General features: G+C 46.9%; 1 protein-coding gene across 1 annotated transcript; it reads right to left on the bottom strand.

Moving 5' to 3' along the window:
• Positions 1–15386: 15386 nt before the first annotated feature.
• LOC115431703 (uncharacterized) lies at positions 15387–16426 on the bottom strand. The gene is made up of 2 exons (XM_030152329.1): positions 16082–16426; positions 15387–15911 (listed from the first exon to the last, which is right to left on the bottom strand). Exons 1-2 carry the CDS (start codon positions 16424–16426, stop codon positions 15414–15416), a joined length of 843 nt encoding a protein of 280 aa, XP_030008189.1. The 3' UTR covers positions 15387–15413.
• Positions 16427–25142: the final 8716 nt, after the last annotated feature.

Below are 25142 nucleotides of genomic sequence, written 5' to 3'. Positions count from 1 at the left end.
CTAATGGCTCCATTTTCCAGTCTCATTGCTACGCGTTCCTGGCTCAAGGCTCCCGGCACAAGGCTCAAGGCTGAAGGATCAATGCTCAAGACTCCAGGCTCGGGGTAAGTTCCTTGCTCTTGGCTCAAGGCTCCAAGCTTTAGGCTTGGGGTCAGTTCAAGGCTCTAGGGTCCAGGCTCCATGCTCAAGGCTGCATGGTTCAGGCTCTTGGCTCCAGTCTCCTGGCTCAGTTCTAGGTTCAAGGCTCAAGGCTCGGCTCTCCAGGCTTTGCTCTCCAGGCTCCGGGCTGTGGGCTCCAGGCTCCAGGCTCACGTTTACAGGCTCCAGGCTAGAAGCACCAGGCTCCAGGGTCTTGGTCAGTTGAAGGCTCCGTGCGCCAGTCTACCGGTTCCAGACTCATGGCTCGGAATCAGTTTCAGGCTCCGGGCTAAAGAATCCAGGCACAGTGCTACAGGCTTGGGGTCAGTTCCATTCTTCGGTCTCCAGGCTAAAGCCTCTAGGCTCGGGGTCAGTTTCAGACACCGTGCATCGGGCTCCAGGCTCCATGCCCCTACCACAGGGAAAAGCTCCAGGTGCCTTGCTCAGGGTAATTTCCATGCTGTGGGCTCTTGGCTCCAGGCTCCAGGCTATGTGTCAGATCCATGCTTTTGGCTCCAGGTTCCGGGCTCCAGGCTCCAGGCTCCTGGCTCCAGGCTCCAGACTCACAGCTCCTGGCTCCATACTCCTAGCTCAGGGCCTGGGGTCAGTTAAGGGCTCCAGGCTCCAAAGCTCAAGGCTCCAGGCTCGATTCTCCATGCTTCGAGCCTGGGGTCAGTTTAGGGCTCCATGCTCCAGGCTCCTGGCTCAGGGCTCCAGGTTCACGGCTCAAGGCTCCAGGCTCTAGGCTCCGGGCATGGAGTCAGTTCCAAGTTCCAGTCTCCCAGCTTCAGGCGCTTGGCTTCTGGCTCAGGGAAAGTTCCATGCTCCGGGCTCAAGGCTCTGGGTCAGTTCAAGGCTCAAGTCCCTGGGCTCTTGGCTCCAAGCTCCATGCTCCAGGCATGGGTCAGTTCCAGTCTCCAGGCTCCAGTCACGGGCTCTAGGCTGCTCAATCCTTGCTCCGCGCTCCAGGCTTCAGGCACGGGGTCATTTCCTGGCTCCGGACTCCAGGCTCAAATCTCCATGCTCAAGGCTCTAGGCTCACGGCTCAATGCTCCGGGCTCCAGGCTCGGGGTCAGGTCCAGGCTCTTTGCTCGTGGTCAGCTCCAAGCTCATGGCTCCAGGCACGGGGTCAGTTTGAGGATCTGGGCTTCGAGCTCCAGGCTCTTTGCTCGTGGTCAGCTCCAAGCTCATGGCTCCAGGCACGGAGTCAGTTTGAGGATCTGGCTCCGAGCTCCAATCCTTAAGCTCGTGGCTCAAAGCTCTGCGCTCCAGGCTACGCCCTCCACACTCAAGGCTCCAGGTTATTTGTAAGTTGCAGGCTCCATTCTCAAGGTTACCGGCTTGAGACTCCAAGGCTCGGGTCCAGTTCCAGGCTAGGGGCTCAGGGCTCAGGATTCGGTGCACCGGACTCCGGGCTCCGGGCTCCGGGCTCCGCGCTCCATATTTTGGGTCATTTCCAGGCTTACGGGCTGCAGGCTCCGGTCTCGTGTTAAATTCAAGGCTCAAGGCTCCCCTCTTCGAGCGCTGGGCTAAAGGCTACAGGCTCACCACAATGCCCAGACCTCTCGGTTTTCCTTCTTTTTTGAGTAGAAGAGGCCAATATGTCATTTTTGAGCTTTTAACACGATGCGAAGCGGTTTTTGTCACTTTGAGAAAAGAATGTTTTTTCTAAAGCAGAACTTCATGATCTGCGAATAGTTTTACAAAAAAGCCACAAAACACTTTTTTCTCTTTTGTTTTTAGTGTTTTCATTGTTTTCTAAGTAGAAGAGGAAAAAATGGCATTTTTGAGCGTTTCAGACGAAAAGAAGCTGTTTTGGTCACTTTGAGACAAAGATGTTTGTTTTCAAGCAAAACTTCATAAACTGATTAGACTTGCAGAAAACCGCCATAAAACACTTATTTCTTACTTGTTTTTTGTGTTTTCATGCTTTTCTGAGTAGACGAGGAAAAAATGTCATTTTTGAGCGTTTCAGACGAAAAGAAGCTTTTTTGGTCACTATGAGACAAAGATGTTTTTTTTTTCAAGCAGAACTTCATTATGTGAGAAGACTTTTAAGAAACAGCCATAAAACACTTCTTTTTCACAAGTTTTTTTAGTGTTTTCGTGCTTTTCTTACTACATTGGTAAAAATATCATTTTTGAGCATTATATGCAAGCAAAAGCTGATTTGGTCACTTTTGAGACAAGGATGTTTTGTCTCAAGCAGAACGTGAAACTTCACACTTAGTTCTGGCATTTCTCAAACCGCCCCGTGGAGATGGAATGCATCCACACTCTAGTGGAAGAACTGTCCATGGTCTTTCTTTCTCTCTTGCTCTCTCTCTCCCTCTTTCCTCCAACCCCCTTAACGCTGCACACTGGCATGCATGGATGAGGAAGAGCACTGGGAAATGTTGCACTGACCCTTGGTTAGGGTTTGGGTTAGACCGGGACGGCTGGTGGACGGTGTGGACTCTGTCTTTTATCCAGCCCTTGTGGGACATTTTTATTTTTCCAGTGACAGAACACCGGTTAGCCTAACCCCTTTTTTAAGCTCCGGTTCTTTTCTCATCTGGAGCTGGATAACGATAAAACATGAACCATATTTTGAACTTTGTTATTTTTTTTTCTAGAGACAAACCCTGTAAGCCCAAAACCTTTTTTTTTTTTTTTTTTAACCTCCGGGGCTTCTCCTCAACTTTAGCCCGAAACCTAACCTTTTTCCAGGTCTGAATCTTTTCCCATCTCTCCCCCTTTCTTCTCTCCAGCCCCCTTAAAGCTGCCCACTGAGTTGTGGAACTTTTTCAAACCCCCCCAGTGGTAACGAAATGCTGCCCCACATCAGAGCCTCACACTCGGGGAAGAACTCTCGCCCTGGTCCTGGTTCTTCTTTTCGCCTTCTCTCCCCCTTTTTCTTCCTGCCACCTTGAAGCTGCACATTGGCATGCGCTGAGGAGGAGGAACGCGTGGAAAATTCGCGCTGACCTGGGTCAGGATTAGGCCGGGACGGCCGGCGGACTCTGTCTTTTTTCCAGGCCTGTGTGGGACTTTGCTATTTGTCCAGGCCTGTGTGGGAATCTGTTATGTTTTTTCAAAGACAGAACGCCGGTTTGCTGATCCCCTTTTTAACCTCCGGTGCTTTTCTCATCTGGAGCTGGATAACGGTAAAACTCAAACCGTCTGTGGCCATTCCTCAGAACTCTGCTCCTCCTTTCCCTGGTCTTACTCTTTTTTTCTGTCTCTCTCCCACTCTTTCCTCCAGCCACCTTAAAGCTGCACACTGAGTTCTGGCATTTTTCAAACCGTCCCGTGGAGACGGAATGCTGCCCCACATTGCAGACACACAGTGGGGGCTGAACTCTGGCCCTCCTTGCCTTTCTTCGGTGTGACTTGGGCTTCTACAAACGGATGGCACTTGCTGTATTTATCGTATTTTAAATGTGTTTTAATGGTATTTGAATTGTATTTTATTTGTACTGTTTATTTATGCTTTGCAGTGTAAAGAACTTTTTGACTGTGTCTGTGAAAAGTGCTCTATCAATAAAAATTGTTGACTATTTTGCCTATTTACTGTCTGACTCTTTTTTTTCCCCCTCTCTCTCCCCCTTTCTTCATCAGCCACGTTAAAGCTTCACACAGGGACTGAAAATCACATCCTCTGGCCCGGTTAAGGTTAGGGCTGAGGCCAGGGCAGGGCCAGGTTTAGGGCTCCGGGCTCGGGCTCAGTTACAGGCTCAAGGCTCCGGGCTCCGGGCTCCGGGCTCTAGATTCCGGGTTCCGGGCTCCGGGCTCTAGATTCTGGGTTCCGGGCTCCGGGCTACAGCCTCCACGCTCAAGGCTCCGCGTTCCTTGCTCCGGGCTCTGTGTCAGTTCAAGGCTCCCGGCTCCAGGCTCAAGGCTCCGGGCTCCAGAATCCCAGCTTTTGGTCTTTTCCAGGCTACGAGCTCCAGGCTAAAGGCTCCAGGCTCCAGGCTCCGGGCTCCAGGCTCCAGGCTTCAGGCTTAAGGCTCCAGGCTCAAGGCTCCAGGATCGGGGTCATTTCCATGCTCCGGGCTCCAGGCTCCACGCTCCAGGCTGAAAGATCTGGGTTCAGGGTCAGTTCCAAGCTCTGGGCACCAGGCTGCAGGCTCCAGATTCAAGACTCCATGCTCCACACTCCGGGCGCCGGGCTCCAGGCTCAATGCTCCAAGCTCCGGGTTCCTGGCTCCATGCTCCGGGCTCCAGGCTTCAGGCTCCAGGCTCAGGGTTTGTTCCACGCTCCGGGCTCCATTGTTTTAGTCTCAGGGTCAGTTTCAGGCTTCGTACTCAAAGCTCCGTGCTCAAGGCTCGGGGTCAGTTCCAGGCTCTGGGTTCCAGCCTCCTATGTCTAGGCTCCGCACTCAAGGCTCCGGCCTCCACGCTCAAGGCAGGGGGTCATTTCAAGGCTCCAGTCTCCAAGGTCCGGACGTGTGGTCAGTTCTAGGCTCCGTGCTCCAGACTCCTGGTTCCGGGCTCAGGGCTCCGGGCTCAGTGTCAGTTCCAGGCTCTGGGCTCCAGGCTCAGGGCTCCAGGCTCCAAGCTTCAAGTTCCAGGCTCAAGGCTACATGCTCCAGGATCCAGGCTCAAGGCTCTAGGCTCCATGCTCCGCGCTCAAGGCTCCGGGCTATAGGCTCTAGACTCCAAGCTCCAGGCATGGGGTAGGTTCAAAGTTCCTGGATACAGGCTTCAGGCTCCAGGCTTCGGGTTTGGGGTAAGTTCCAGTCTCCGGGTTCCACGCCCTGGGCTCAAGACTCCAGGCACGGGTTTATTTCCAGTCTGCGGGCTCCAGTCTCCGGTTCAGTTCAAGGCTCCATACTCCAGGCTCCAAGTTCCAGACTCCAGGCTCAAGTCTCCAGGCTCAACGCTCCAGGCTCCAGGCATGGAATCAGTTCCAAGTGCCAGTCTCCCTGCATTCAGGCCCCAGGCTTCTGGCTCGGGGTAAGTTCCATGCTTGGGGTTCCACACCCAGGGCTCTAGGCACGGGGTTTTGTCCAGGCTCCGGGCTCCAGGCTTTGGGCTCGGGATCTTCTTCCAGGCTCTAGACTCAAGGCTCCAGGTTCAAGGCTCCCGGCTCCAGGCTCAAAGCTCCAGGCTCAAAGCTCCATGCTCTGCGCTCAAGATCAGTTCCAGACTCCCGTCTCCAGGACCCAGGTTTCGGGTTCGGGGTGTATTCCATGCTCTGGCCTTCGGGCTCCAGGCTCCAGGATTAAGGTTCGGGCTCAGTTCCAGTCTCTTGGCTCAAGGCTCCGTGATCCAGTCTTTTGGCTTGTTTTCTTCCTCAAGGCTCCAGGCTCCGTGCTCCAGGCCCCTGATCAGTTCTAGGCTCCAGATTCTAGGCTCTAGGGTCCAGGTTCGTCGTCAGTTCCAGGCTCCGGGCTCCAGCTTCCAGGTACAAGGTTCCAGGCTCCAGGCAAATCGATCCAGTATCCGGGCTCCGGATTCAGGGTCACTTTCATGCTCGAGTCTCCAGGCTCCAGTCTCCGGTTCAGTTCAAGGCTTCAGAATCCGGGCTCCAGGCTCCAAGTTCAGGGCTTCAGGCTCCAGACTCCAGGCTAAAGTCTCCAGGCTCCGGGCATGGAGTCAGTTCCAAGTTCCGGTCTCCCGGCTGTCAGGCGCCAGGCTTCTTGCTCGGGGTAAGTTCTATGCTTGGGGTTCCACACCCAGGGCTCCAGGCTCCAGGCACGGGGTTTTTTCCAGGCTCCAGGCTCCCGGCTTTTGGCTCGGGGTCTTCTTCCAGGCTCCAGGTTCAAGGCTCAAGGCAAAAAGCTCCAGGCTCAAAGCTCCAGTCTCTGGGCTCAAGATCAGTTCCAGACTCCGGTCTCCAGGACCCCAGTTTCGTGTTTTGGGTGTATTCCATGCTCTGGCCTTCGGGCTCCACGCTCCAGGCTCCAGGCTTCGGGCTCGGGCAAAGTTCCATGCTCGGGGATCCACGCCCCTGGCTCCAGGCTCTTAGAACGGGGTCATTTCCACACTCCGGGCTCCAGAATCCAGGTTCAAGGCTCCGCAGTCGGGGTCAGATCCAGGCTGTGGCATCCAGGCTCTAGGCTCAAGGTTTTGTGCTCGGTGTCAGTTCCAGGCTCTGGGTTCCATGCTTCAGGCTCCGGGCTCAAGGCTCCGGGCTCAGTGTCAGTTTCAGGCTCTGTGCTCCCCCCTCAAGGCTCAAGGCTCCGGGCTCCAGGCTCCAGGCTCTTGGCATGGGATCAGTTCCAAGTTCCGGTTTCCAGGTTTTAGGCTCCACTTTTCAGGCTCGGGGTAAGTTCCAGGCTACAGGCTCCATAGTCCAGGTTCGCTTCTACGCGTTCCAGGCCCAAGGCTCCCAGCACTAGGCTCCAGGCTAAAGGCTCCAAGCTCAAGGCTCCAGGCTCGGGGTAAGTTCCATGCTCCGGGCTCAAGGCTCCAAGCATAAGGCTCGGGGTCAGTTCCAAGCTCAAGTCACCAGGCTCTAGGATCCGGGCTCCAGGCTAAAGGTGCCATGCTTCAAGCTCGTGGCTACAGGCTAAAGGCTGGGGGTCAGTTCCAGGCTCCGGGCTCCATGCTCCAGGGTCAGGGCACCAGACTCCAGGCCCCAGGCTCCAGGCAAATTGATTCAGTATCCGGGCTCCGGGTTCATGGTCAGTTTCATGCTCCAGTTTCCAGGCTCCAGTCTCCGGTTCAGTTCAAAGCTCCAGTCTCCAAGTTCAGGGCTTCAGGCTGCAGACTCCAGGCTTAAGGCTCCAGGCTCCGGACATGGAGTCAATTCCAAATTCCGGTCTCCATGCTTTCAGGTGCCAGGCTTCTGGCTCGGGTTAAGTTCTATGCTTAGGGTTCCACACCCAGGGCTCCAGGCTCCAGGCACAGGGGTCTCCCAGGTTTCGGATTCGGGGTGTATTCCATGCTCTGGCCTTTGGGCTCCAGGCTCCAGGCTTCCGGCTCGGGCTAAGTTCCATGTTCGGGGATCCACGCCCCTGGCTCCAGGCTCTGAGAACGGGGTCATTTCCACACTCCAGGCTCCAAAATCCATGTTCAAGGCTCCGCACTCGGGGCCAGATCCAGCCTCTGGACTCCAGGCTCTAGGGTCACGGCTCAATGCTCTGAGCTCCAGGCTCCTGGCTCAAGGCTCAGAGTCAGTTCCAGTTTCCGGGCTGCAGGGTCCTGGCTCAAGGTTTTGTGCTATGTGTCACTTCCAGGCTCCAGGCTCCGGGCTCCATGCTTCAGGCTCCGGGCTCAAGGCTCCGGGCTCAGTGTCAGTTTCAGTGTCCGTGCTCCCCGCTAAAGGCTCACGGCTCAAGGCTCAAGGCTCCGGGCTCCAGGCTCCAGGCTCTTTGAATGGGGTCAGTTCCAAGTTCCGGTTTCCAGGTTTAAGGCTCCACTTTTCGGGCTCGGGGTCAGTTCTAGGCTACAGGCTCCATAGTCCAGGTTCGTTTCTACGCGTTCCAGGCTCAAGGCTCCAAGCTCAAGGCTCCAGGTTCGGGGTAAGTTCCGTGCTCCGGGCTCAAGGCTCCAAGCTCAAGGCTCGGGGTCAGTTCCAGGCTCAAGTCACAAGACTTTAGGCTCCGGGCTCCAGGCTAAAGGTGCCATGCTTCAAGCACGTGGCTAAAGGCTACAGGCTCAGGGTCAGTTCCAGGCTCCTTGCTCCATGCTCCGGGGTCAGGGCACTAGACTCCAGACTCCAGACACTAGACTCCAGGCTCCGGGCCTGGAGCCTATGGCTCCAGGCTCTGGGCTCCAGGTTCCAGGCTGTGGGCTCCAGGCTCAAGACTAAAGGGTCCGGGCTCCAGGCTCCAGGCATGGAGTCATTTCCAAGTTCCAGTCTCCCAGCTTCAGGCGCTAGGCTTCTGGCTCAGGGTAAGTTCCATGGTTGGGTTCCACACCCAGGGCTCCAGGTTTTAGGCTCCATATTTCGGGCTAAGTTCCAGGCTACAGACTCTATGCTCCAGACTCGTGACTACGCATTCAAGGCTAAAGGCACCTTGCTCCAGGTTCAAGGCTTCGGGCTCAAGGCTCAAGCCTCAGGGTCAGTTCCATGCTCCGGGCTCAAGGCTCCAGGCTCAAGGCTTGGGGTCAGTTCCAGGCTCAAGTCACCAGGCTCTAGGCTCCAGTTTCCAGGCTGAAGGTGCCATGCTTCAAGCTCGTGGTTATAGGCTACAGGCTCGGGGTCAGTTCCAGGCTCCGGGCTCCATGCTCCGGGGTCAGGGCACCAGACTCAAGACTCCAGGCTCCAGGCCCCAGGCTCCAGGCTCCAGGCTCCAGGCTCCAGGCTCCGGGCAACAGGCTCTGGGCTCTGGGCTTGGGGCTACAGGCTCAAGACTAAAGGATCCGGGCTCCAGTCTCCGGGCATGGAGTCAGTTCCAAGTTCCAGTCTCCCATCTTCAGGCGCTAGGCTTCTGGCTCAGGGTAAGTTCCATGCTTGGGTTCCACACCCAGGGCTCCAGGTTATAGGCTCCATATTTCGGGCTAAGTTTCAGGCTACAGACTCGTGACTACGCGTTCCAGGCTACAGGCACCTGGCTCCAGGTTCAAGCCTCCGGGCTCAAGGCTCTAGCCTCGGGGTCAGTTCCATGCTCCGGGCTCATCCCACCAGGGTCAAGGCTCAAGGTCAGTTTTTTGCTCAAGTCACCAGGCTCTAGACTCCAGGCTCAAGCTCTGGGCTCCAGGTTTAAGGCTCCAGGGTCAGGGTCAGTTCCGGGCTGCGGGCACCATGCTCCGGGGTCAGGGCTCAAGTCTCAAGACTCCAGGCTCCAGGCTCCAGGCTCCAGGTTCCAGGATCCAGGTTTTAAACTTAAGGCCCCTTGCTCAAGGCTCCAGGCTCCAGGCTAAGGGCATGGATTCAGTTCCAAGTTCCAGTCTCCAACTTCAGGGGCTAGGCTTCTGACTCGGGGTAAGTTCTATTCTTGGGGTTCCACACCCAGGGCTCCAGGCTCCAGGTACAAGGTTTTTTCCAGGCTCCTGGCTCCGGGCTCCGGGTTCCAGGCTTTGGGCTCTGCGTCTTCTTCCATTCTCAAGGCTCCAGGCTCATGGCTCAAGGCTCCCAGCTCCAGGCTCTAGCCTCCAGGCTCTGGGCTCGCGATCAGTTCCACACTCCGGTCTCCAGGACCCAGGTTTCGGGTTTGGGGTTAATTCCATGCTCTGGCCTGTGGGCTTCGGGTTATAGGCTTCGGGCTCAGGGTAAGTTCCATGTTTCACCCGTGGCCTCCAGGTTCTTAGAACGGGGTTATTTCCATGTTCCGGTCTCCAGAATCCAGGTTCCAGGTTACGCACATTGGGTCAGTTCCAGGCTCCAGACTCCAGGCTCATGGCTCAATGCCCCGAGCTCCAGGCTCAAGGCTCGGGATCATTTCTAGTCTACGGGCTCCAGGGTCCGGGCTCAAGGTTATGTTCTCAGGGTCAGTTCCAGGCTCGTGGCTCCAGGCTCGATGCTCCAGGCTCCAGGCTCCAGGCTCCAGGCTCTTGGCTCCAGGCACGGGCTCTAGGCTCCACGCTTCTTGCTCCACGCTCCAGGCTTCAGGAACGGGGTCATTTCCAGGCTCCGGACTCCAGGCTCAAATCTCCATTCTCACGGCTCTACGCTCACAGCTCCATGCTCTGGGCTCAAGGCTCAGGGTCAGTTCCAGGTCCTCGGGATCCAGGCTCTGTGCTCGTGGTCAGCTCCAAGCTCCGGACTCATGGCTCCAGTTACGGGGTCAGTTTGAGGATCTTTGCTCCGAGCTCCAGTCCTAAAGCCCTTGTCTCGAAGCTCCGCGCTCCAGGCTCCGCCCTCCAGGTTATTTGTAAGTGGCAGGTTCCGTTCTCCAGGTTAACGGCTCCAGACTCCGAGCTCGGGTTCAGTTCCAGGCTTCGGGCTCCAGGCTCCGGGCTCCGGGCTCCGGGCTCCGGGCTCCGGGCTCCGGGCTCGTGTTCAGTTCCAGGCTCAAGGCCCCAGGATCCTAGCTCAAGGCTACAGGCTAACCACAATGCCCAGACCTCTCGGTTTTCCTTGTTTTCTGAGTAAAAGAGGAAAAAATGTCATTTTTGAGCGTTTCAGACTATTAGAAGCTGTTTTAGTCACTTTGAGACATAAATGTTTTTTTTAAGCAGAACTTCATGATTTGAGAAGACCTTTAAAAAAACAGCCATAAAACGCTTATTTCTTACTTGTGTTTTGTGTTTTCATGCTTTTCTGAGTAGGACCCGCGAGACTTGAACTGAACCCGAGAATGGAGCCTGGAGCCCGGGGCCTGGAGATGACCCTTAGTCCAGAGCCTGGAGCCTTGAGCCTGGAGCGCAGAGCCTTGAGCCTAGATCCTGGAGAATTGAGCCTGGAGCCTGGAGCCTGGAGCCTGGAGCCTGGAGCCCTGAGCCTGGAACACTGAACCTGGAGCCTTGAGCCTGGAGTCTTGAAACTGGAGCCCTGACCCCGGAGCATGGAGACCGGAGCATGGAACTGACCCTGACCCTGGAGCCTAAAACCTGGAGCCCAGAGCTTGAAGACATGAGCCTTGAGCCTGGAGTCTACAGCCTCGTGACTGCAGCCAAAAACTGACCTTCGGCCTTGAGCCTGGAGTCTTGAGCTCGGAGCATTGAAGAAAACCCGAGGCTGGAGCCTTGAGCCCGGAGCCTTGAACCTGGAGCCAGGTGCGTTTCGCCTGGAACGCGTAGTCATGAGTCTGGAGCATAGTCTTTAGCCTGGAACGTAGCCCGAAATATGGAGCCTAAAACCTGGAGCCCTGGGTGTTGAACCCAAGCATGGAACTTACCCTGAGCCAGAAGCCTAGCGCCTGAAGATGGGAGACTGGAACTTGGAACTGACTCTATGCCCGGAGCCTGGATCGATTTGCCTTCTTATCGTCTGAAACGCTCAAAAATGACATTTTTGCCTCTTCTACTCAGAAAAGCATGAAAACACTAAACACAAGTCAGAAATAAGTGTTTAATGGCTGTTTTTTAAAAAGTCTTCTCAAATCATGAAGTTCTGCTTGAAAAAACACATTTTTGTGTCAAAGTAACAAAAACAGGTTCTTATCTCGTGAAACGCTCAAAAATGACATTTTTGCTTCTTCTACACAGAAAAGCAAGAAAACACTAAAAACAAGTCAGAAAAAAGTGTTTTATGGATGTTTCTTTAAAGTCTTCTCAAAACATGAAGATCTGCTGGAAAAAAAACGTCTTTGTCTCAATGTGACCAAAACTGCTTCTTATCGTCTGAAACGCTCAAAAATGACATTTTTTCCTCTTATAGCAACAACCCTTGTGCTTCCAGTCCAAAAGTGCCCATACAGATGTGGTGTCAGCCAAGTGGAGTGTCAGTACCATCCTCCCTTTGAAGTTACCATTACTCGCAGGGGTACTGCAAGCATCATGGAATGGGTAGGTGTTGTAATCGCACTACATTCCAAATAATTTTAGATCTGTGTTGGAGGCAGTGCTAATGCATTGACAATGGTTTTGTGACACTCTATTAAGATTCCAAAGTTTTTGATGTACCTATTTAAAGCCATTCTGTTTTTGTATTTATTAATGCAACTTGAAATATGTCCCCTTTTTTGTCAGACGTGTCCTGTTGGCCATGCTGTTTGGAGATGGAGCTCACAGCCTACTGTGAAATACGGGATGCTGGCAGAGGACTTCATGTTGGCCAGCAATATCCTGCTCTCAGGGAACAACTACGCCAAAATCTCTCTTCTGTTTCGGTTCATGAACATGGGGATGGTGGACCATAGTTCCTTCTTCAGTATTCAGGACACATATTGTGTAGATACTGTAAAGGAATTTTGGGAGGAGAGGAGGGCTGAGGCTATGCATCGCCTAAAAGACAGAGATGTGGTGATAGTAGGTAATGTACACATTTTTTATTCTTTTAGGCTAAAGTAGTATGTTGATCTGTGAATTTGATGTTCTGTGAAAATCACTAATTATTGTTAACTGTTTCAAAAGTGGATGGAAGAATGGACAGCCCTGGACATTGTGCCCAGTACTGTACATACACTGCAATGGAGAATGAATCAAGTGAAATAATCTCTGTCATCACTGTGGACAAAAGGGAGACGAGGCGAAATTCCGTAATCATGGAGAGAGAGGCATTTGTGCGGACAGTTGACAGGCTTCTGAATGAGGTGAAGCTAGTGGAGGTCTGCACTAATGCCCATGTCCAGATCTCCGCCCTAATGAGTAAGCTGGCACTGAAATTGTCTGTTAGGACTGTTACTTTAAGAATTAATTTGAACAACTACTGGTATTTTGGGGTGGGTCGTATTTACTGTACTTAATTTAAATTTTATTTTTCTGAATCAGACAAAGGAAAGTACAAAGACCTTGGGGTGCAGCACTAACTGGATATGTGTCATGGGGCTAAGAATTTGGCAAAAAGGATCCATGCTGTAAGTTCTGCTGTCATTATTATGGCTTGATTTTATGCATGACAACCCACCCCAATTGGAGGTATGTAATGATGACTGTTATGTCTATTCCAGGCTGCACAGGTCAAAGGTCAGTCAAGTTTGAGCTGTTGGCTGAAAGATGTTGTCAACCACTTTTGGTGGTGCTGCAGAACAGCAGATTCTTACGAAGACTTCCTTGTAAGTTGTCATTTTTTGGAAAATATTTGTAATGCTTTATGGCAACTCCATCAAAAAATAATGTGTGTAACTACCATACAGTGTAATTACACATAGCTTGCTGGCAAAGGGAATAATAAGTACACATGGCTCCTTGGCTTTATATAGTACCTTAAAGATTAAAGGTTACCACAGGTAGCTACCGAGCTGTCCTTGTGGTCAATGAGGTGACCCACTTGTTTATGTGTTTGTTTCGAGCAGAAGAAGAAAACATAACTTTTCTGTGTACAAGGCAGTTATAGCAAAGCAAATAAATTAATAAATAAAGGTGATCAAGACAATGTAGCAATTGCCATGTACACTTATAATATTAAAAAAAATTAAATATATATTGCTCAAAAAGGAGAGGGAAGAAGAAAACTTATAGTCCTACTCCCTCCTCTCATTTATACGATATTACACATTTCTTTGCTTCCTTAATGATAAAGTTAAATCTTATTGGAGCCCTAATAATGTAACTAAAAGATAGTAAACAGATTAGGAAATATTAGTAACTGATAGTCTGTATTACTCATAATACAATATATTTCAACAGTACCTGCATAACAACAATGGTAAAAAAAGGGCCACAAAATTTCATTGCCCAGTAATTAACAATAAGCCCCTCCCTCCTTGTACTGTGACCAGTCCATATGTTTGTAAAGTGCTTTTAAACTGTGGATATTTTGGCATTGCTTGTAATGAAGATGCAGACTGTTCCAGAGTTTCATCCTACATACAGACAAAAGTTCTTCCTGGTAGTTCGAACCTTATATAGTGTAAAATTTCAAAAGCCTCTTATGCTATAAGTACTGTCTGTAAGTGTAAAAAACCTTTTTATGTTACGTGATACTGATTTAGTAAATGCTTTAAATAAGATTAACAAGGTATAACATTTCACAAGGTAATTCATTTTTAATTATTTTTAATAAAGAGATTTTTACTATGTTCTAGAAAGTCATTGCTTTCCTTTACTCATTTTTGAGAGGCTTTTTGAAATTTTTGTTCTTTTATGTTTGATGTGGGCATTCCATGAAAACTCATCAGTTATTACTCCAAAGAATTAATTTTCCGTTACACTTGGTAATTTTACACTGTCTATTTTTCTTTGTAATTCTGGGCGACTTATGATTACAAAATATCAATACTTTTGTTTTACTTATGTTTAGAATTAATTTATTGTTATCCATCCATTTTTTAAAAAAATTTTATTAAGTTCTCAATTTACTGTACTCACGAGTACAGTAAATGTACTTACAAAGACCATCATCAGCACTGGAGTACATACTATGTGCATGCTTGTTTTTGTCTGTACATAATATGTATAAATTATTTGTAGGAGTTGTGGCTAGGACTTCTACATCATGTTACAAATGAACACAAGTGGGTACTGGGAGGCTGCCAGCATGTAGACTTGGAATCTGGTGGAAGTCAACAGTGGCTTGTGAGAGACTCCATGGCACATGAGGCCCTGAAGAGCATCGTTAGAAACAAGCGGTGGCTTAACGAGGTCCACAAATACCTGAACTTTAGGTAATGTGATGGGTTTTTTCTAATAAGTACATACTTCTGGTAGAAAGTGATTTTCAAAATCCCCCAAATGTCAGTTCTCCCCCACCACCCACAGGTCCACTGCTGATCTGGAGTCCATCCAAAATCACATTTTAATGTATGCCAACAAGCGTACAGCATTTAGCCCTCCTGTCTTTGAGGCCAGGATGCTCCTTGCAACGATGGACTATAATTATCACAAGGACCTCCCTGAGTTTTGCAAATCAGATGGAAGCAAACTGTAAGTCACTTGTTCATTTGTAAATGCTGTTGTTTGCAACATGTACCAGATTACATCCACATTAAAACACTATAAAACATAGCCCTTGGAATGTAAATGTCTTCTTCACTCCCTTCTCTGCATCTAACTATTTCAGGTATAAGAGACTGTATAACAAAAATGCACACAGGTATATGCTGTACACTGTGAAGGCATATAAGACGTATTGCTACATCCCACAACTGCAAACTATGATTCTTCGGAAGAGAATAGCTGGGAAGGGGATCCCCAGACAGAGGACACTTCAGCCTGATGACCCCAGAAGGTACAGCCTGCTTCCCCCTGTGCCGGCACCAATCATCGAGGAACTCCAGCACACCCAAGTCAAGAGAGGTCTTGGTAGGTATAATTCCAGTGTATTTCTTTTTCACCTTGGGCTACATGCCACACTCCAAGTTAGATATCATGCTTAATACAACTAAAGTTGATATACACTATTGTTTTTGGTTCCTCTCCTCAGTTCCAGCATTCCAGACTGAAGACCAGTGAAGCCCAGTTTGCAGAGCCTCGCAACCTTGACCTTATAGTTGTTGTCATGTTGCATTTAATGTCACAAGCTGCTTCTCACCACTTTGAGACTAAAAAGATTGTAAAGTACAAAGGAACTTAGTCAAGTTATCTATTTATATGTTTATTAAACCTTTACCACTATACCATACTTTGTTTTGGTATTGATCCTCTACATACTGATTGTTGCATTCCTAATATGCCATTTCATGGAAAAAGGCATAACACTTTTATTCTGAATAAACTTTTTTATTGAAAAAAGAAGAACGGTTCATTATAAACTTAAATCTAAAACAACCATATAAAACCATATATACAGCAATAAATAACTGAAAGTAAACAGTTTACAGTAAATCAAAATAAATAGTGGTTACAAAGCCTGAGTTTGATTAAATGGTGGGTACAAAGCCTGTGTACTGGCCCTGTGGATCAGGGTATTTGTCCCTTACTCTCCATACACAGCAGCTGGGAATAACACGGTGGTTACCCTGACCCAGGGCCCCATGCTGCCAAAAGATATATTGCCGATAGGCAGCATACCTGAATTGTCTATTATCATCCCCTGGCTCTCTAGGTTCACCTAAAACCAACACATCATTTCTGTACTGTCTGTGGAGACGCAAATAACCATCTTCCAAACAGTACAGTTCAAAGTGCGGCAGTTTGCTGATGCAGTGGTCAGGCCCCCGGCCACAGCACTTTCTTTCAGCGTCTGTAGCCATTTCCCTGCAGTTTCCACAGGTGCACCATGGAAGAGCAGCAGCAGGTGGGAGAGTGGGTGTGCCTTGGAGTGAAATTAGGGCATCGACAACTAATCCAGGTTCCCGGGCGAAGAGCTGGGTTGTTAATTGTCGTAGCTCCACCTCGCTCATCTGCTGAATCAGCGCCTAAGTAAACACATCACAAAAAGCATTTTGGCATTTAAATTTGGTTAAAAGTAAAAATAAGATGCTGACATTTTAAATCAGATGGTAAGATTTTACTTCAAGCCGTGAAGTTAATGCAGTCTAACAAATGTTTTGCATACTCTCGTAAAATCTCGGGAAAAAAAGCATACCTCTGTCTGTATCCTTCTCTCATTTTGGAGAACCTGAATTCTGTCCTCCACTGCATCTCTGCCTCCTCTCCCTCTCCTCCTTCTTCCTTTACCTCCAGCGCTGGGACCTGCAATATTTCCTCCTCTTGAACCTCTCTGGCCTCTACCACCTGAAACAGGACTTGCACTTTCTCTTCCTACTCTTTGGATGCTGCCACCTGGTCCATCTCCTCCCTCTGGTCTCTCTTGTCCTTCTTTCTGCTCTTTGTGACCTGCATCAATGCCTGCACACTCTTCCTCTTGTCCTTCTCCCTTTTGCTTTTCTTTTCCTTGGTCTGTGCCTCCTCTCTCCTGCCCAGCTCTCATCAGCCTCACTCAGGACAACCTCATAACTGAGGTCTGCATCAGGCTGAAACAAGTGAGAATAGTACAAGTGTTACCCCGAAATAAACAGAAAATAACCTTATCTGTTCAGTTTGTAAATACTCTATGCATATTCCACCTATTGGGCTATGCAGCAACTTAGCATTATTTTAGAAGCACAAGGTGGAATTCCACGGAAAATGAAGTTTTTGTCACGTCCATAATGCCAATGAAATGCCATGGTAGAATAGAACAGAATTTTTATCACATTACACTGACAAGCTCAGATTGTGCAAAAAATGGTGTAGATATAATAAAAAATAAAAATAGGCATCTTTAATATAAATAATAGTAAAAAAAAAAAAAAAAAAACAACAGTAAAAATACAATATGCAAGGAAAGATAGAAATGCAAGAAAAATAGCATTCCCTGATTGTGTGCCTGGGGGGGCATAGCGGGCCTTGACTGTTGGAGGGGGGTGGGGTGGGGGATTGGCGTTCCATAATCGTCGCACCGGTGGGGGGCTGGCGGTCCCATATTGTAATTGCTATATGAGCTCCCCGGGTAATACATGGATCCGACGAATTTATCATGTTTAAACCCCCACCCCAACGGCGCCCCAGATCATTCACGTTATGGATTACCATGAAATGTTCCGGTTATGGACGTGACAGAAAAGAAAGTTCATTTTGCACGGAATTGCCCCTGGACTTTTGGATGCTATTCTACCATGGTGGTAGGTAAGGTAAGCTAAAAGCCTGACGCTTAAATTATCAACAAGGAATTTTCTATGCTAGCCCGTGCATTTATGCTAAATGCACTTCTGAAAAGCTTTACATTGCACTGTTAGCCTAACGAAGACATTTGGCAGGGTAATGAAAACAATCCATGTTTCAACAGGAGCTGGCACGTGCAAAGCAGGGGGCGGGGCTTGAGCCCCTGTCGCTTCAATCCTCTGCCTACAAGTGCCCTTTTTACTCTTTTTTTTTTTTGCGCAAAAAACTGCTTAAAAGTTTGATCAATGATAATAAATGTTAAGAGTGGTTTAATTTGGCTGTCACTGGACCTGGTCACGGTGCCCTTTCATCTATGTCACGCCCCGCCCCTTCCTCCTGTGCAACCGAGCTTGCAACGCACACACACGCGCAGATGTCATGCGGTCTGGAGAATGAACGAGGAGGAGGGATGCTCCGCATTTCGAGGTACGTGAGAGTTCACCCCGCTATCTGCCCAAAACATTCACTTGTCGCTTGTGGTCCTGGTCCTATTCTTCAACAAGTACAGTTTTGGGGCCGAAAACCGATCGTAAGTGAGTAAATAATTCAATATAACGTCACGTCATGGAATGAGCTCACAGACTGGCACACTCTAACAGCTGGGTGTCCACCTGAGTCTGGGTCCTGCTGAAGCACTCACACATATTTGTTTATGTTCTATTTCCATAAACTGTTGACTTTTAGCCGCAAAATTATAACACATGGTAATAGTCCTCACTTGCTGAAACAGTCACTTTTTCTTCAGTTTTCTCTGTTTTTGCATAATACCTTTAAGTTTACTCTGAGCTTTAATGAACATCTACATGATCAGTAAATTAAATATAGGGTAAAGAAAGTGATTTACACTGAAAAATGCAAAACACAGAGGTTTTTATTATAATAAATGGTGATAAATCACATGAGAAACGTTAAAAAGAGAGAAAAAAGTCATTTAGAAGCTGCCATAAAAGTACCAGTGGGTCCTAATGGGTTAAAATGTGCTGAAGTAATTAAATTCTGATAAACTGATATAAAATTGCATAAAAAGAAACATCCAAGTCTTCTTCTCATCCAATACCTAAATCTAGCCCTTTTGGTGTACAAGAGTCATAAAACATGTAAAATCCCTCGACTCTTTCATCAGTGCCAACAGTGAATCTTATTTGAAATAACCACAAACCTCCATAAATATTCCCATCAACCTGGTCAATATTAAATGATACAGCTATAAATACTACAACATAAACTTTATTATTATCATGCAATGTTAAATGGTTTGGCTTGGGTTAAAGCTTCCTCTACATGGTTTTTTCTCAACTGTGGAAAACCTAAATATCATCATAAATATGTCCTATAATGAAAAGGAACAAAATATTCAATGTTTCACTGTGAAAGTAGGTGTAAAACTAGATGTAAAATGAAGGTATTTCTAGTTATTAACATTCACTGTCATACTTTTATACATAATTTAACATCTGTTTTTAAGAATTTGTCTTGGACTTACACTGCAAAAATCAAAATCTTACCAAGTGTATTATTCTCATTTACTAGTCAAAATATCTCATCACACTTAAAATAAGACATAATCACCTACAGAGTAACTTGTAAGGAAGATAAAAGAACTTATTTTTAGACAACAGATCTAGAAAATCTTATTTCAAGAAATATTACCAAGATAATTTTCACTTGTTCCATTGACAGATTTTTTTGGTGAATTGAGCAAAAAAAAAAATCTTTAATTAAGCAAAAAAAAAAAATCTGCCAATGGAACAAGTGAAAATTATCTTACTAAGATTTCTTGAAATAAGATTTTCAAGATCTATTGTCTAAAACCAAGTCCTTATATCTCACTGAAAAGTTACTCTTTAGGTGATTTTGTCTTATTTTAAGTGTGATGAGATATTTTGACCAGAAATGAGAAAAATACACCTGGTAAGATTTAAATTTTTGCAGGGTATTAACACACAAAAACTTCTACACATTACATCTTTATTTACACTTATATAGAAACTGAACATCAAAAGAAACCTATCACATATTCTATGTGATGCCATTTCACATCATTTTATCAAATATGAAAACAAATTCTTTCTTGTTCTTAAAAAAACATTTAATTAACAAACAAAATACAACAAACAACAAAACAGTGGATGAGTATCCAGAGGATAATGTAAAATATGACAAAGGGTAGTTCAACAAAGTTCACATTTAACAACAAGCAACATTATTAATTCACAGCAAGTCAAAGATCTCAATCCCTTTGAACATTTGTGGGATATTCTTGGTAGATCCGTGTATGCTAGGTGTCCAGCACCTGGCAACTGCCAGATGCTCATACAGGCCCTTCAGGAAGAGTGGGACAACATCCCCCAAGATAGGATCAGGAGGTGAATCCAGAGTATGCGCAGAAGGTGCACAGCCTGTGTTAGGGCTCAGGGAGGACACACCCAGTATTGAGGACATTGATCTGGACCATTTGGTCAATCTTTGACTTGCTTTGGATTAATACTGTTGCTTGTTGCTAAATGTGAACTTTGTAATTTGTGGTTATTCATTTTCATGCGCCCTTTTGGAAGTTTGAGCCCCTGCCCCTTTATAGCTCTCTGCACAGCCCTGAACAGGAGTGAGCTATTACAGTACTTATCTTTACAATTCTTTGGCTTATCACCATTAGTCAATTTTTACTTTACATAATTACTTTGCAAACCATCATGAATGAAGCATACATATTATTAGCAGACGATAAACTTACAGTGAAGGACTCCTCACTGGCCATGGTAGCTCCTTATAGTAGACTGATGCTGGATCTGGCAACCCGTTGTCAAGGGGGAGGGGGTACCACACTCAACTTTATTTACAAAATGATTGCAGTACCACTTTTGGCCACAATCCTACATACTGCAGCTTTAACCTCCAGTGCTTTTCCTCATCTGGAGACGGAAACCTTAACCTCCTGCCTGGTCTGACTCTTTTTTACCTCTCTTCCCCTCTTTCTCTCCAGCACCGTTAAAACTGCACACTGGCGTGAGTGGAAAGGGAGAAACACCGGGAAATGTCGCACTGACCCTTGTTAGGGTTAGACCGGGACAGCCAGCGGACGGTGTGGACTCTGTCTTTTTTCCAGCCTATGTTATTTTTTTCAAAGACAGAACACCGGTTACCCTAACCCCGTTTTTAGCCTGTGGTGCTTTTCTCGTCTGGAGCTGGATAACGGTAAAACTTGAACCATATGAGGAGCTTTGTTTTTTGTTTTTTTTTCAAAAAGAAACCCCGGTAAGCCCAACCCCTTTTTTTAACCTCCGGTGCTTTTCCTCAACTTTAGCCAGAAACCTAACCTCCTGCCCGGTCTGACTCTTTTCCCCTCTCTCCCCCTCTCTTCTCTCCAGCCCCCTTAATGCTGCTCACTGAGTTCTGGAACTTTTTCAAACCCCCAGTGGAGACAGAATGCTGCACCACATTGCAGCCACACACTGGGGGAAGAACTCTGGCCCTGGTCCTGGTTCTTCCCCCCCCCCCTCTCTCCCCTGCTTTCTTCCAACCACCTTAAAGCTGCACACTGAGTTTTGGAAGTTTTTCAAACCACCCATGGGAGACGGAATGCTGCCCCACATCAGAGCCACACACTGGTGGAAGAACTCTGGCCGTGGTCCTGGTTCTTTTTTCACCCCTCTCTCCCCGTCTTTCTTACAGCCACCTTAAAGCTGCACACTGGGTCTGGGCCTCTTTCCCCACACCAGAGCCACACACTGGGGGCAGAACTCTGCTCCTCCAGGCCCTGGTCTGACTCTTTTTCCGTCTCTCTCCCCCTCTCTTCTCTTCAGCATCCTTAAAGCTACACACTGAGTTCTGGCATTTTTCAAACCGCCCCGTTGAGATGGAATGCTGCCCCACATTGCAGCCACACACTGGGGGAAGTACTCTTCCCCCCTCTTTCCTCCAGCCCCCTTAAAGCTGCACGCTGGCATGCACTGAGGGGGAGGGACACTGGGAAATGTTAACCCGTGTCAGGGTTAGGCCGGGACGGTCGGCGGACCGTGTGGACTCTGTCATTTTTCCAGCCTGTGTGGGACTTTTTTTTTTTTTTTCAAAGACAGAACCCCGGTTAGCCTAACCCCTTTTTTATTAACCTCCGGTGCTTTTCTCACATGGAGATGGATAACGGTAAACCTCGAACCGTCTTTGGGACTTAGAATTTTTTTCCAGACAGAACGCCAGTAAGCCTAACCCCTTTTTTAACCTCCGGTGCTTTTCTCACGTGGAGCTGGATAATGGTAAAACTCGACCCGTCTATGGGACTTTGCCATTTATCCAGCCTGTGTGGGACTTTGTTTTTTTTTTTTCTCAAAGACAGAACCCCGGCTGGCCTAACCGCTTTTTTTTTTAACCTCCAGTGCTCTTCCTCTTCTGCAGCCGGAAACCTAGCCTCTTGGCCCGGTCTGACTTTTTTTTTTTTTTCTGTCTCTCTCCCCCTCTCTTTTCTTCTGCATCATGAAAGCTGTACACTGACTTCTGGCATTTTTCAAACTGCCGCAGTGAAGACGGAACTCTGGTCCTGGTGCTGGCCCCCCCCCCTTTCTTCCAGCCACCTTAAAGCTGCATACTGGGTCTGGGTCTTTTTCAAACCCCCCAGTGGAGATGGAATGCTGCCCCATATCAGAGCCACACACTGGCAGAAGAACTCTGGCCCTCGTCCTGGTTCTTTTTTTCTCCTCTCTCCCCCTTTTTCTTCCAGCCCCCTTAAAGGTGCCCACCGGGTCTAGGCCTTTTTCAAACCCCCAGTGGAGACGGAACGCTGCCCCACATCAGAGCCACACACTGGGGAAGAACTCTGACCCTAGACCTGATCGTGTTTTCTGTTTTTCTAAGTAGAAAAGGTAAAAATGTCATTTTTGAGCGTTTCACATGAAAAAAAGCTATTTTGGTCACTTTGAAACAAGGATGTTTTTTCTCAAGCAGAACTTCATGACCTGATAAGACTTCGACAAAACAGCCATAAACCACTTATTTCTCACTTGTTTTTAGTGTTTTCTTACTTTTCTGACTAGATTGGTAAAAATGTCATTTTTGAGCATTTCACACAAAAAGAAGCTGTTTTGGTCACTTTGAAACAAGGATGTTTTTTCTCAAGCAGAACTTCATGACTTGATAAGACTTTGACAAAACAGCCATAAACCACTTATTTCTGACTTGTTTTTTACTATTTTTTTTTGCTTTTCTGAGTAGAGCAGGTAAAAATGTCATTTTTGAGCATTTCATGCCAAGAGAAGCTATTTTGTTCACTTTAAAGCCTAGGATGTGTTTCTCATGCAGAACTTCATGAACTGAAAAGACTTTGACAAAACAGCCATAAACCAAGACAGAACACTGGGTAGCCTAACCCCTTTTTTTAATCTCCGGTGCTTTTCCTCAACTTTAGCCGGAAGCCTAACCTCCTTCCTGTTCTGACTATTTTCCCCTCTCTCCCCCCTCTCTTCTCTCCAGCCCCCTTAAAGCTGCTCACTGAATTCTGGAACTTCTTCAAACCCCCCAGTGGAGACGGAATGCTGCCCCACATTGTAGTCCAAGACCAGATATTTGGGATATCGGTACCACCCAAGGGGGCTAGTTCTAGTGATGCATTTTGAAATGGCCTATATCTATAGATAATATTTTGCTATGATAGCTTTTCCAGAGTAGTAGCTTAGTCATAGCTATCAGCCATTGAATAAACCCACCGTAAGGGACAAAATCAGATGTCATAAAACGTCATTTGAATGTATGGAACACAGATTCGCCACATTCATGGCCAGTTCTTTATCAAAGATCTGAGTTTCATATAAACCAAAAAAAGCAGTTTAGACAGTAGATAAGTGCATACTGCAGCATTACACATATAGCAGTCTCGTTGATGAATAGTCTCTCCTCTAAGGTAAGTTTAATTAAGGTTAAGTGAAGTAAGGTGGTAAAGTGAATGTGAGAGAAAGTCCTTAAGCTCAGGAGAAAATGTAAAATGTATATAATAGTTTAGCAGTTTCTTTATGAGCATAATTAACCCATAAAGACCCAAACATACGCATGTGACCAAAAGCATCTACTGATCTGAACTGTAATACTGATTGATCCATTAATTCTATCAATACATGTAAATAATTGGTGTTAAACACAGTTATTCCTCTTTTCATGGTCATCAGATATGACACATTTGGACATTCAGAGGCTCTTTAGTTACCATGGAAACACCTTCATCTTCTACAACATTGATTCACCAGTAAAACCCATGGAATTTGATCAATGACAGTGGATGGATACACTGGGTTTATGTTCAGTTAATGAGAGATTGGACAGAAAAAGTCACTATTTCTCAAGTTCTATGATGATTACAGTACATGATTCATAAAATAGGGAGATAAATATTTATTATTAATAATATTTTCTGGAGAGGGGGTGGGATTAAATAAATTGCACTTCTTCCCACCCCTTATCAGGCATGTAAATGAAACTATTGTGTTATTCTTCTGTCTAAGATCGCTATAATTGTTGATATTTGTATTATTATTTATGTTTTGCTTGTTGCATGTAAATTAAATTTCATTGCATGTTTGGAATAAAACACTAAATCAAATCAAAATAAATGGAGACTCTGGTGCTAAAAGTACCAAAGTCACATTTTTGGACAATTCAAGTTGAGCATATAAACATGATGTATTTGTTTAGCTAACTCCACCCTCTAAATTACGGAGCCCGGGAGGGGACATGCAAAAAATAAAAATTATTGCGTTATAACGCAAAAGTATTGCGTTATAACGCAAAAACTATTGCGTTATAACGCAATCATATATGCTCTCTCTTGATTGAGGTCCGTACATAATACATTGTAGTCCAGTTCGGGTCCGACCGTGCCAGGTCTGACACGCCCCCCTGTCCTGTGTAGTATGACTGTAACTCTTTCATTATTTGTCCGATTGGAAAAATTCCAACGGTTTCTGAATGAAATTCCTATTTGCCCAGCTTCACGTCTGTGTGCAGCTTCATGGATACAGGTGGATGTGCGCTAAGTGTGAATGATCTGCACATGAGACAGGAGGATGTGCACATTGTATTAAAATCCTTATACTCCTGAGCCTAAAATGGTCCACCTGGACTGGTTTTCTTATTTTGATCATAAAAAGGTCGGAAAATATGCTTTGAGTCGTTTTGTCAATTTTCGCAGACCACTTCGAACGTTCAATATAGCAGTCACTGTTTGTTTTAATACTGTAATAACAGTTTAAAATGACGAAAAACACTAAAATGGAATTAGTTTTTTTTTTTTGTTTTAGCAGAAAAACACTGAAATTATACATGGATACAATATTTGAAAGTTAAATATGAACTTTGAAAGTATAAAAAGTATTTAAAACAAACTGTGTGAGTATTTTTCTTTTATTGTGCTAAAACAGGGTAAAAATGCAAACTACAGGTGTTTTACCCCCCACACACAGGGCATTTGTCCGTTCTGTGTCTGCAGAGTGCCTTCATGTTCGTGGTTCTGCAGAAACAGTTCTGTCAGTTCACAGCTCTGATCCAGGCAGTGCTCCTATGGCACAGTTTGAACATGGAAAATAGTCTGTTCACACCAAAAGTCAGTCCTCCTGTGGATGTGTTGAATGTCTGTGGTATTTGGACTGATCATCATCAGGCTCTTCCTCCGTCCTTCATCTGTGTGTGGACAGTCTTCAGTCTCTGCTCTCATCACCAGAGCCATTGCGCATCACCGTGGCTTCTCCCTCTTCATCCTTGAATGTGACTTCCGGTGGACACATGGAAAAATAACACACACAGAACAATGTATCAGACAAACAAAACAAGGTCAAATTGTACTATTGAAGAAAAAAAGTCACTGAACATCAGCGCATGCGCTCTTATTTTGTAGAGCGTCATGCGCACTTTTACGCACAGAAAGTCCAACATACTACAAACTAACACATATTCTACATGGTTCGTAC

This window comes from Sphaeramia orbicularis, chromosome 2 (genome assembly GCF_902148855.1).
Source record: "Sphaeramia orbicularis chromosome 2, fSphaOr1.1, whole genome shotgun sequence".
NCBI lineage: Eukaryota > Metazoa > Chordata > Actinopteri > Kurtiformes > Apogonidae > Sphaeramia > Sphaeramia orbicularis.
Note: the sequence above shows the minus strand (reverse complement) of the source record. Positions and strands in the feature narration are given on the sequence as shown.

Excerpts from the sequence above, each read along its gene's own strand:
- LOC115431703 (XM_030152329.1), bottom strand. The coding sequence starts at position 16,426 with ATGAGAGCTGGGCAGGAGAGAGGAGGCACAGACCAAGGAAAAGAAAAG. Across the intron at positions 15,912-16,081 it reads AGAGAAGGATACAGACAGAG|GCGCTGATTCAGCAGATGAG; the intron begins GTATGCTTTTTT and ends GTGTTTACTTAG.